The sequence below is a fragment of the Miniopterus schreibersii genome, assembly GCF_964146895.1.
Source record: "Miniopterus schreibersii genome assembly, chromosome: 5".
Classification (NCBI taxonomy): Eukaryota; Metazoa; Chordata; class Mammalia; order Chiroptera; family Miniopteridae; genus Miniopterus; species Miniopterus schreibersii.
Window position 1 is genome coordinate 90,089,161 of NC_138106.1, and position 13,265 is coordinate 90,102,425.

The 13,265-nt window shown below is 51.7% G+C and overlaps 1 protein-coding gene across 2 annotated transcripts in view; it reads left to right on the forward strand.

Annotated features, from left to right (window-relative positions):
- Nucleotides 1-13,265, forward strand: part of NUP210 (nucleoporin 210) — a 94,606-nt gene that overhangs the window by 22,148 nt on the left and 59,193 nt on the right. For both annotated transcript variants that reach the window (XM_081138598.1, XM_081138597.1), the window contains exons 4-6: nt 4,331-4,427; nt 7,372-7,522; nt 9,100-9,232. In XM_081138598.1, the coding sequence (XP_080994724.1) occupies nt 4,331-4,427; nt 7,372-7,522; nt 9,100-9,232 (381 nt within the window). The remainder of the gene's footprint in view (nt 1-4,330; nt 4,428-7,371; nt 7,523-9,099; nt 9,233-13,265) is intronic.

The window sequence follows — 13,265 nt, forward strand, 5'->3', positions numbered from 1 at the left end:
AGAGTGGAAGGGGGAGAGAGAGAGAGAAACATCAATGTGAGAGAGACACATCGATTGGCTGCCTTCTGTCAGGGATGATCCTGCAACCCAGGTTCGTGCCCTTGGCCGGAATCGAACCCAGGGCCCTTCAGCCCGCGGACCACTGCTCTAACCACTGAGCCAAACCGGCTAGGGAAAGGTACTTCTTTTTTAAAATATATCTTATTGATTTCAGAGAGAGAAGGGAGAGGGAGAGAGAGATGGAATCATCAATGATGAGAGTCATTGGTCGCTGCCTTCTGCATGCCCCCTGCTGGGGATGGAGCCTGCACCCTGGGCATATGTCCTGACAGGGAATCTTACTGAGATTTCCTGGATCATAGGTTGATGCTTAACCACTAAACCACTCTGGCTGGGAGCAAGTTACTTTTTTTAAAGTCACAGGTTTTAAAAAGATTTGTCCATTTTTATTGATATTATATATCATGAAATTCACCTATTTAAGTTGTATAATTCATTGGTTGTTAATATATTCACAAAATAGTGCAACCATGATCACTAGTTGTAGAACATTTTCATCGCTACGAAAAGAAACCCCATACTCATTAGTCACCTCTCATTCTTTCTTCTCTGCAGCCCGTGGCAACCACCCACCTACCTTCTGTGTATATAGATTTGCCTGTTGTGAGCATTTCATATAGATAAAATCAGACAGTGTGTGACCTTATGTGACTCGCTTTTATTGAGCATCATGTGTTTAAGGCTCATCCTTGGAGTAGCATGTGTCTCTTGGGTATGGACCCAGGAGCAGAAATAATTTTTTTTCACGAATTGCCAGACTTCTTCCACAGCAGCTTTACTGTTTTACACGCTCACCAGCAATGCCGAGGCTGCCAGTGTCTCCACATCCTCAGCAACACTTGTTATTGTTCATCTTCTTTGTTATAGTGAAGTCATTTTGAGTCACTTCTCTTTCTCTGCTGGGTGTGTTCCCTTTTCCCTCAGGTGGTCAGTGGCAGTGCCAGGAGTGGGAAGGTGGTTGCTCCTGGTCTACTCCTGCAGGACAGGTGCCCCATGGCCCTTGATAGCCACCTTTCCCGCTGCTAAGGTTTCGGTGGCACATGAGGTCAGTTGGTGGCGAGCTGGCCTACGAACACCGGATCATTCATTAATCGCCCGGATCAAGGGCCCCGTCTGCAGCAGGCAGGGGTTCACTTCTTCCTCAGTGTTCGCCGTGAGGGAGTCACACTTTCTAGTTGGTTATCCTTCCCCAGAAACCCTTGGGTTAGAACCTCCCTTCTCTCTTCTTTCTTTTCCCTGAGCCTGTGTCCTCTTTGCAGGGCAGTGTCTCCTTCGTCAAGGTGAGCTTGACCTTTGTAAGCTTTGAGGCCCTTGCAGCCTCAGAAGGGACACATCTTATCTAGACTGGTGGGTGTTTGTCAGAAAGACTCTGCTTGTGCTCAAGAAGCATTGTTAGGTGCCCTCTGTGTACCATGCCCTGTTCCAGGCCCTTTACAAGGGCAGTCATTTACTCCCAATGGGTAATGCCCATTGCATAGACAAGGAAGCTGAGGCCCAAGGTCACACAGCTCATGGGTGGCAGAGGATGGGTTGCAGCTCGGGATGTCTGACTTTGCTGCTTCAGCTCTTGTTCCCCAGGGCACGTCACCTGTTTCCTGCTGCAGTGCTTTTCCTGGGCAGGGGGCCCTGCACAGGGCTTGGGTCCATCCTTTGGGCCTGAAGCCATCTGCAGAGTGCCTGCCTCAAGCTAACATTTTCCACAGTGTCTTCCAGCCCCCACACCTCATGCCTGGCAGAACTGGGCTAGCTTGGGGATACCAGAGATGCCCCTCTTTCCCCTTCCTTCCCCTTTCCTTAGGCTGCAAGTTCTGCTCAGACCCCCTGCCGCCTCTCTTCCTATTTCTGCTCTCAGGAGCCCTGGTGCCCCTGGGCATTCCCTTCAGACATTCTCTCCTCCAGGGTCCTCTCCCTGACCTCCAGGGAGGAATCTGGTCCCTTCTGAAGTTCATGGGTGTGGCGCATTTTTACTCAAGTGCAGCACCTAGAGTGCAGAACAGGGGTGCCTTCATTCTTCTGGACTCTCCTGCATTTGACACTGGACTTGGGGCCCAGCAGGCATTTGACAGATGTTTGTTAAGTTGAATTGCTGAATGTGTTTCTGCTGTCCTTGGACCAGAATAGGGGAGGTGCAGCCTCCAGAGACTGGACCCTGGATTGTCCTCCTCAGTATTAACATTTGGCCATGAGGCTGCAAGGTCACAGGCTCTGTCTGTCCCACATAGTAGGTGCTAATAGCTAGCTTTTGAATGGAAAAAGCAAAACTTTAGGCAACGCCAAAAATTCCTGCCGAACATGCCCATCAGAGAGGGACCCATGTTCCTCTGTCCTCTCACATTTGAACATGGTGGACATGCAGGGGAGGCTGGGGTGGGGCAGCAAAGCCTGAACTGTATGAAGACGGATTTCCTGTTGTCATTTTCCGTTTTAAGAGACCCCAGCCAGCCTCCCCCAGCCTCAGTCTTGTCCTCAGAGGGCTGTTGTGAATACTACTTGCTCCTGGGGGCTGGCCAGCGCTGCCCTGGCACCTCACTGGGACCCTTTCTCCATTTGATCTTCCCAGCAACCCTGTGCATTGGTGTTTTTGTTCCTATTTTACAGATGAGAAAAGTGGTGCTTGGAGGTGATCTGGGTAGGTGTTTAGTACACTTTCGCGATGTTTGAATGGACGTGTCAAGAAAGCTTGTGTATTGAACTCTGGTCACTCTTTGACAATCTGCCTTGATGACAGGGAAATCCATTCTTACCCCAACTGAGTGGGCCGCACAGTCAGATGCTTGGCTCTGCCACCAGAAGGTGGGAGTTTGGGCTGGCTCTGCTTTAGGCACCCCATTTTGGTTTAATGGGCAGAAGAAGGTTCTTACAGTCAGAACCGTTAAACAGAGGAATGGATTGTATTGGGAGGCAGTGAGCTGCCCATCTCTGGGTGAACAGGAAAGGTGTGTGGCCTGCGGCAGGGAGTGGTGTCCTTGGGCTGGACTCCTGCAGCCAGCAGGCTTCACTTGGCTTCTTACCTAATGCCCAGATAGTGGGAAGACAGGGTGTGATGGTCAGAATGCTTTGAGGTTTAAGAAATCACAGGCCTTTTATTTGCTCAGAGTCATTTATTGAGCATCTCCTATGTGTGTCAGGCCCTGCCAAGGCACCACAGAAATAAGTGGGACAGTCCCCGGCTTCCTGAGCTCCAGTTAAGTGATAGCACTTGGACAGCTGAGCACACTATGTGTAGCAGAGGGCTGTGTGTGGGCACTTGAGGGCATGGCCCTCCTGCCCACTGGGGAGCTGCCCCCTTGGCGTCTGCCCTGCCCTGTTCCCTTTTGCACCTTACATGTTATTCATTGTCTGCATAGGAGGAATTGGGTGAGTTTTCACAGCAGCTGGGTATTTTGGGCCCTCCCTTGGAGCTCTGAGAAAAAAACCTCTCCGAGCTTGCGTGCATTGTGAGTGGGGTTTTTCTTCCCTCTGATGAGTTGCCAAAGTCGATGGAAAGACATCTAGGGAATTGTAAGAAATGGTCTCCCTTCATAATAGATGCCTTGAAAAGTAACGACAGTGACAATTTTGTGGAGATTTTGCTAAGGACTTTAATTTGGTCTCAGATCTCACAGGAGGTGTGGGGGGAACGACCCCAGGCCTGTCTCACTCTAAATGCCGTGCCCTGTGTGCTGTAAAAAACTTTTCTAGGCTCCAGATGCCCTGTTTTGGGGGCTGGTCAGGCAGGGAATATAGGTGATGGGGGTAGGTGGGGGTGGGGAATGGGACACGCCTGAGACCATGACTCTTCTGGAGCTGAGCTAGCTAGCCCCTGGTCACAAGAGGGAGCTCAGATCTGCAGACTTTTCAAGAGCAAGGCCAGCCGTGCACGCTTTGCATCTGCTCCACCCTGGAGCCCTGGGGTCTCAGTGTCAAGGTGCAGAGACAAGACAGTCACTTGAAGCCAGATGGCTGGGGATTCTGCCCCCTTGTCTGAGGTTTTGTTCCCTGAGTAGAGAGGTGGTAGGAGGAATGCGTGAATCAGGTCTCAGGAGCTGCTGCCTAAACCGTAAGGTACTTACAGACGCCAGGGGTGATGGTGTTATGCACCACACTGCGGTCAGCTGAGTCTGGCCTGGGTTCACAGCCTAGTGCAGCCCATCGCAGTCACAGTCACAGTCGCAGTCACGGTCACAGTCACGGTCACGTCACCCTGATCCTTTAAGCCTCGACTTCCCCTTCCCTTGGCCCCAGGGAGGTAACTCACGAATTTCCTACCCCTGCCCCATCTGTCTTACAGGGAACACGTTCAGCACCCTGGCCGGGCTGGTCTTTGACTGGACAATTGTGAAGGACACCGAGGCCGGCGGGTTCTCAGACTCCCACAATGCATTGCGGTGAGAGCTCCCTCCCCTGTGTCGGGACATGGGGCAGGGACGTCACTGGCTCTGAGTGGCCAGGCCTCCTCGTGGCCCTTGCCACTGGGGCCGCAGTCTCCAGCATGCCAGCCAGCCTCATGGGAGACTTAGGGAAGTGCATTCGAGCCACACGGTGGTGCAGGAAGTTTGATGCTTCTGCAGCCTGCTGGGTGTGTTCTGCAGAAGCTGCCAAGGAGGCTGGGTGTCCAGCTGCAGAAGAGAAAGCTTATCCCAGGTGGTGGGGGCAGGGGAAGGGTGCCGTGTGGCCCCAGAGGGCAGCCTCCTTTTGGGGGTCAGTAATGGGAGACAGGTTTCGGCTACGAGGACATTCCAGAAGTGACAGCTTTTCATGGGTGCGAGAGGCTGTGTCCCCAGCATGAGGAACAGACAGATTCCTCACCTATCTTGACTCAGTCACTCCTCCTGACAGCCATGTGGCTTATGGACCACTCTTTTCTCCATTTTTCAGACAGGAACTGAGAGTTTGAAACCATTTGTCTCATATTAGTAAATGGCAGAGGTAGAATTTGAACTCGGATCTGTATAAATCCTCACTATGTAATGCAGAGACTGCTCCCTCATCCTGGCTATTTGGGTTTAAGTTGGGCAGGACCAGGAGCCCAGTGCCGGAGGAGCATGAGCTGCTTGCAGCACTCATCACGGCGGGGCCCGTGGTGTCGCCTGTGGACAGCAGTTGGCAGCACGTCTGCTGCTTCCGCAGTCCAGGCCTGGTTCCACCCCGGCTATTCTGCATTGCCTCCTGCTTTATGAAATATGTTTAAAAGAGTATAGTTCCTCTGGGGGGAGGGAACCTTAATTTTAAAAAAATTTTGCAGTCATTTTCAGCCTATGGAAAAGTTGCAAGTACAGTACAAAAGGTCCCTAAACCAGTGGTTTTCAACTGTGTGCTGCAGGACTTGTTAAAACATGCACTACCTGACCACTTAGTCAGGAGCACTGACCTCTTTTCCCTTAGACTGTCAAGTGAAAAAGTGACAACAGCCAACATCAGTAGCCGTCTGGTGTGAATGAATCAAAATTATACCTATTTTTTTTTGGTCAGATCGGCAAAAATTATAACATCTTTTTTGATGTCCCGCAGAAGGTTGGAAGTTGCTGCCCACACCCACCTGAGGGCAGGTGGCCAGCCCGTCACTGTCACGTGATGGCTTTCACGTGCGTTCCCTCCCCCGGAGGCACTTCCTCACCCCACACACGGCCGGATGAACACTGATGCTCTCAAGTCCTCATTCACATTTTGCCATTTATCCCAGTTTCATCGTCTGTGGCAAAACCCAGCCCAGAGTCCCTGCATGTTGTCCTGTTGCTTAGTCTCTCCATCGGCCTCGGACCATTTCATGGTCTTGACTTTCAAGACCTGGACACTTGTGAAGGCTACAGTCCAGTTATTTTGCAGAAGGTCTCTCATTTGGGGTTTATCTGATATTTGCTCCGGATTAGCTCAGAGCGTTGCATCTTTGGCAGGAATATTAAAAAGGTGGGATTCCATGTTCTTCTAATTGCATCATATGACAATGTAGTCGTCCATCACTGTCAGCACTTGGGTGGGGTGTTTGCTGGGGGTGATGAAGTCTTACCCCCTTGCAATTTGTAAGTATTTTGTGGGGAGTTTTTTTTAATTTTTTAAATTTTTTTTATCCCTTTAAAAGCCTGGCTTAGGGCTTTAGGAAATACCCAGGCTTAGCCCAGAGCATCTCCATGGCAGACACCCCCGTCCTGCCCTGGATCTTCCAGAGCCAGGGGCTCGGACCGTCAGTCTGTGTGCCCTGGGAGAGCTCTGGAATTGCTGGTGTCTCATAAAGCTGGGACATGGGCTTTGTGGTCAAAGAGATCTGGGTTCCAGTTCCAGTCTGTCACTCTTGCCTTGGGCCCTAGGGAAGGAATGTAACCCATCTGAGCATCAGCTTCCCTCTGAGGGTGGCCGTGTGGGTCAGCACGGTGACCGTGTCCAGAGCCCCTTCTGGGCCTGGTGCACACGAGATATTCAGGGGATGCTGGTTCCCGGCCCTGTTCTGTGCCATCAGGCCTGTTTACTAACATGACAGGCCCCCGAGCTTCCAGTCACCCCTTGTCTGAGTTGGCTGTTAACCGAAACCCCAGGCGCTAAGGCTTGTTGGGGCCAATGTTCTGGGTTTTCATTAAACTCAGCACGTGGCACCTAGTAAGACTGAACAAGGAGGTGGGTTATGGGTCAGTACAGCACCCATTGACCTTGGGAGAATGAAGGCATGTCCAGAGCATGGCTCTTCTTCAGGCAGAAGGGTGGGCTCATTTGTAAATCCCAGGCTATAAGTTAGAGACTATTTCAGAGCACCCTTCCCACCAGCTGCACCTGCAGCCCACGCTCTGGGGAGGCCCCACACATCTCGCCCCACCCGGGCTTCTCCCCACAGCCTGGTCCCAGGAAGGAGAAGATGGGATATGATTTCCAAGCCCTGATGCTTGAGGGGGGTCATTGAGGCTCATTTCCCAGAGGCAGGAGCTCACCCAGGGGTGTGCCGAAATGTGGCAGGTTACCCTAGGGAGCCTGATGGACAGTTTTGACACCAACCCAGCTGGATCTGAGGTCTGGAGCCTGCTTCTTGGTTTCCATGGCTCTCACCTTTCACATCTGTGAAAGGGAAGCATTTCTACTAAGGGCATGATTCTCAGATTTCAGTGTTTGCCATAATCACATGTAGATATTGATAAAATGCAGGCCACCAGGCTTCATGCAAACAAAAGCCTGGACCAGGGGCCAAAAATCTGCGTTGTCACAGGGTGCTGACAGTTTTGATGTAGGAAGTTTCAGGGACACATTGCTAAGCACTGACTAGGGCAACACTACTGATATCAGCATCTGACACCTGCCAGGAGGTCCTGTGGCTCCGCACATCAGGTCTGACGACATGTGCTTTTCCAGAATCCTCCCATTCTTGGAGTCTACATACATCCCTCCTTCCTACATATCAGAGATGGAGAAGGTGGCCAAGCAGGGGGACACCGTCCTGGTGTCTGGGACGAGGACTGGGAGCTCCAGGCTCAGGGCGCGCATCCAGGAGGCGGTGTACCAGGTGGGCCCCGGGCGAGGAAGGTGTGGGCTTCCTGGGGGTGGGGTGGGGTGGGGTGGGGTGGGGAGCCGGCCGACTGTTCACCCTGGGCTCACATTCAGTAGTGGAAAGATGTCCTGTCCTGAAAGTTTTACTGTTCGTGAGGGAACTTCAGGGTGTGATTCCATGTTTTTGTCAGTTTGGTTTGGTTTTCCGGGGCCACAGCTTAGCAAGAGGTGGTTGGAGCCCAGAGAGTACCACCTGGAGTCACAAAGCACTTGCTCCATTCTCAGTTTTGAGGGAGGTCAGGAGCACTGGAATTTTCCTTAATTAGCTTATTTTCAATAGTGCCCCCTGTCCTAGTATAGGGCTACATCCAAGCATTGGGGCTCTGTGAACAGTCCTGAGGTGCACTCCATGCTGTGCTCCTGTGCCCAACATTAGCCCGAGACTAGTGGTCCATTTGTGGAGGGCAGGTGCCCCTCGCCCTCCCCCACCCCCAGCACTGCCCCGGCCTTGCCAGCACCTGCTTTCCTGTCGGTGCCGTTTTGAGAGGGGTGCCACAAGAAAAGGGTGGCTTTAGTCATGGTCCTGCTCTTTCCCAGTCCCGCTGTGCCTTCTATGAACAGCAGACCTGGGCTCTTCTTTTGTTGGCCTAGCTCCTGGCACTTCATCTCCTTTTTACTCTATAAAGTGACAGATGAAAGAACCCTCCCAGATTTGGTCTCTTTGGTGAATCAACCAGTAGTTTGGGAGTGCTGGGGGTTTTGGAGACATGTCACAGGGCTGAACCTACAACACTCCGCTCTTAGGATTTGGAGACCATTTGCCTTTTAGGATTCTGGGCCCTGTGTGGTGTCCGGGCAGGTCAGGGGCTGGCCTGCAGCTGAGCTGGAGAGGCCCCTCGTCCTGCCTGTGTTGTAAATGGCTTCCCTGCCTGCCTTGCTGGAAGGGACCCACCACAGCGCCAGGCCCAAGGTGGGGCCTCTGTATATTTTTCTTTTTTTCAACGAGTCAAAGATATTACTTAATATATTGTTAAACCAGGAAGCCTGTTTTCTCCAGCTTGCAGAGTTGCCAGGCAGGTGGCGATGGAAGGTGAGGTGCCCTACACTGCGGTGCACTAGTCCCTGCAGGCATCTTTTTCCCCTCAGATTCGCCAATGAGGACGTGGAGGTGGGGACTGAGTGGTGGGCAGGGAGGGGCCAGGAGCAGGGTCTGAGCGCTCTCAGGGACATACGCCTCCCCCTTCCAGGCTGGCCTGAGGTTTCCCAACCTTGCTGGCCTTCAGGGCTTCTGTGGGGAGAGTCCTGAGCCCCTGGTGAGCACAGAATCCACAGGTGTCACTCCCGGCTCCTCTTTCTGTTTAATTATTATTGCTGTGAACGGAGCTGTAACCCAGAGTGAGCGCTGAGTGCTTGCCGGCCGTGCATGCACCGTTCTGGGCCTTCGGGATCTGAAGGTGTTGCCTCGTTTTCTCACCTCGACCTTCCCTTTCCCCACACGTACATCCTGAAAAGTTCTAAAGGTTTCCTTTCTCTCCCCACCCCCACTCCTGTCCTGACCCCACCTCACCTTCCCACACTCTTCTTTATGCCAAGAACGTCCGCCCCGCAGAGGTCAGGCTGCTGATTTTGGAAAACATCCTTCTGAACCCAGCTTTCGATGTTTACCTGATGGTGGGGACCTCCATTCGCTACAGGGTGCAGAAGATCAGGCAAGGAAAGATTACAGGTGAGTCACTGGCTCACTGAAAATATACGTAATATAACATTGGCCACTTTTTTTTTCACAGTTCCGCAGCGTGAAGTCCACTCACACTGTTGAGTAACCATCACCACAGGAACTCTTCTCATCTTGTAAAACTGAAACTGTCCCCGTCAAACACTAAGCCCCCCCCCCCGTCCCTGCAGTCACCATTCTAGTTTCTGTCTCTGTGACTTTGACTCTGAGTACTTTGAATAAGTGGAATCATGCAGCTTGGTCGTTTTGTGACAGGCTTATTTCATGTAGTGTAATGTTCTCTAGGTTCGCCCATGGTGTAGAGTGTGTCAGAATTTTTTTTTTAAGGCTGAGTAATATTCCCTAGTGTGGATGGACCGCAGTTTGTCTATCCATCACCCACCAGTGGATGGTTGGGTTGCTCCCACCTCGTGGCTGTTGTGAATGGTGCTGCTGTGGACATGGGTGTGCAAATTTTCCTTTGAGACCTTTCAACTCTTTGGGTATGTATCCTGTTGTTTTCAGAATGTAAGGAGCTGTGAACTTCACATTGCACTGGGTTCTATCCCTGTTTTGCCACCGATTGCTTAGCAGCCTTTGCAAGCCATGCCCCCCTTTTGGGGCTCGTTTTTCCACCAGAGCCCTTGAGGCTGTTCTTTCTATGCTGTGAGGGCAAACTGAATGAATGGACCTAGATTTGTTCTGGAAATTCTAAAATGCTGTGTACATGTGATACATTTCATACGGTGAGTGTTCTTAATGCGGCACCAAGCCTATTAAGAACTATTATTATTATCATTTTGTTTAAAGTTTACACATTTTGTGGTCAGGGCAGGGTGTCAAGGGTCTCTGGAACAAGTGTCGCACTCGGGGACCATCAGTTGAGGGCCTGGACCCGTGTCTGGGCAGGTGCCTACCCCAGGCTGGAGGGCTGCATGCCTGGGATGCCTGGTATTGTTTTAGGAGCCGTGAGCTTCAGCTTTCAACCAGCTCTGCTGAGAGGAGTGGCATGGACAGTATTACCATGTGGCACAGCACCTCGCCCCTTAGAAGGCTACAGAAGCCAGGAACAGGCCTCCTGCCTCTGGGGCGGTCCTCGCCGACAAGGGGCGCACTGGTCAGAGGGCAGCAGATGGGTGGTTCCTGGGTGTCCGCATGTGCTGGGCAGGTAGCCCCCAGCTCCTCTGCACTGCATCAGTGTTTAAAGTGGGACGTGTAAAGCTAGGCTGGCAGACCTGGCCAGAGCCCAGGATTTACTCCAGACTTTAGGGAAGCAGAGTCTAAAAGTACAGGGATGGTCCTGAACTTGGCTTTCTGAGACTCTAAAGGGAAGGCAAGTCCTCAGGACTCTGACCCCCATGCCCTGAGGAGGAGGCAGTGGGCACATGTAGAAAGGCCAGAGGCCACCAACAGGAGGTGGTCCTGGAAATGGAAACATAACTTACACCTGAATGCTGACAAGAAGTGGCACTGCAGCAGGAGGAAGGCCGTGTGGGAGACCCCGTCACTGCTGACGTCTGGCTGTGACAGTGTTGTCCCATGCTGTGCCTTTCCTCAAAACCCAACAACGCTAGGAGGTGGGTTCTGTTAACATCCCGTTTTTTAGATGAGGAAACCGAGGCATAGAACCTCTGAAGGTCACAAGGAGTCTGGCCCTGCACCGCACCCCCCCCCCCCCCCCCCCCCGGAAAAGGAGAGCGGCTACTAAGGGTGACGCAGGGCTTTGCAGTTTTCCAGGGGCAGCTCGGGATGGTCCCCTGTGCGGGGTAGATGAGGGCTGAGTCCTGTGCCCCGCCCGAGAGTGGGAATGACTTAATGAAGTCTCTTAGGAGCTTAAATTGGGTTATAATCAGGGATCATGGCCCAGAGGAACAACACTTGCCAAGGTACCCAGAAAAGTTGTGGGTTTGGTCACTGACCTACTGTACAAGTCAAAGAGTTGGAACACATGAAAGATCCCTGGCAGGAAGTGGACAGTGGCCACTCTCTCATCAGTGGGGTAATGGGATGGAAAATTCCTCCAGGAGTGAGCACAGCTGTATGCTTGGTGGTGCTGGTGGGCACAGGGCTGAGCCAGCAAAGGTCCATGTGAGCAAGACATACAAATGGAAACTCAGTGTCCTATTTTTTTTGGATGGATTTGGGTTTTTTTAATTGAGATAAAATTTACATCATTGTCATTTTTAAAAATTGATTTTAGAGAGGAAGGGAGAGGGAGAGAGAGAGAGAGAAACATCGATGAGAAACATCATCGATTGGCTGCCTCCTGCATGCCCTGACGGGATCAAGCCCGCAACCCAGGCATGTGCCCTGACAGGGAATCGAACTGGCGACCTTGGTGCATGGGATGCTGCTCAGCCACTGGGCCATGCCAGCCGTGTAGTCACTGCCATTTTTAACAGGCTTACTAGCCAGGGAAGTCAGAGGAATGATACCATAGTAAGGGACATGAATTTCAGCAAAGCCCTGCCTTACAGCAACCTGCAGAAGAAAGTTATAGGTTAGAGGACAGGTACATGGACTTGTTAGCATGCAGATAATTATAACCCCGAATTAATCCTTTATAGTTTCTTTCATTTCCATTTGCTTCCCTTGAAAATGTCATTTTTCTTTTTTCCTTCCACATTTTTACTTCCCTTATGTCTGCCTTCCTTCATGTGGCAGCTTGCTTTCTTGCAAGTCTATTTACTGAGCACCTAACTGTGCCAGCACTCTGCTGGGGGCTGAGTGTGCAGTGGCCAGCAGGGCTGCCAGGTCCCTGCCTTCCTGGAGTGCGCTCCCCAGTGCGGGAGGACAGCGTCGGTGCAGTGACCCTGCAGACATCTCCACAAGTAAGTGAGGCGGAGAGGGGCTCCTGGAGCCTATAGCAACGGTGTCTGTGTTGCTTGCAGGGTGATGTTTCTAGTGGGTACCACAGGTCTTTCTTCTCAGTTTTTAGTCCTGTTGGCATTTGCATTGTCACACTGGGCACAGTAACCAAGTCATTAGACAGAACCAAATGTGGGAGGGACACGCTGGCTGATGGAATTGGTGTCTGAAAAGAGCTTGAGTGATTGGATGCTGGAAATGACTGACATAACTGTACTGCGGTTTGGAAAACCAACTGCATGGATGGATGTCGGCCGGAATTCCTGTGTCAAAAACCCGGGTGTGGAAGGGATTTAGAGCTAACCCAGTAACCCTTGAACCATGCTGCTCAGAACTAAAGCTCAGTGGGCTGCGTGAGCAGGGGCTGGGGTCAGAGGCAGGGAGTGAGCTCCCTGCCATCCTGGGCTCAGGCCCACCATGCCAACAGCTCCATGGCCATCCTGTACCCTACATGGGGCAGGGGGCAGGGGACTCTGACAATTAGAAGCACATCTGGTGAGCCAGCCAGGATCTGGAGGGGCCAGAGACCATGTCTCCTAAAGAACCTAAGGGCAGCCTTGGGGATGGCCATCCACTCTCTGCAGGTGGCTGGTCTGGGACCCCAGGAGCAGCCTTCCCTGTGTGTGGACAGTGACCCTTAACATCTGCAAAGCCTTCCATATTCAGTGCCTTTGACAGGTAGTGAGTTCTGCATTACTGGAGGTATTTCAGGAGTCAAGCTCTGGACTTTTTATTGTTTTAGGGTTTTGTATATACAAGGTGGGGCAAAAGCAGGTTTATCGTTGTTCGTATGGCAATAATACAATGATTAATAATAATACAAGAATGGAGGGGAGGGGAAAGGGGGGACTGGGTGAAAGAAGGCGAAGGGATTAGCCAAAAGACATATATGCATAACCCATAGGCACAGACCACAGTGTGGTGCTGGCCAGAGGGAAGGGCAGGCATCGGGTGGTGGGGAGGAGGTGGGCAAAGGCGCAGGAGATGGGGACATCTGCAGTAGTGTCAACAATAAAAATAAAGTTAAATAAAATAAATAAATACAAGAATGAACTCTGTGTTTCAAATACTTACAACTATAACCTACTTTGCCTCACCTGCATGGTTACATCCGAGTTGTGCAAGATCCCTCGAGAGTCCTTGTTCATTTGGAGGACTGTAGGGAGGAAGCTCTTCG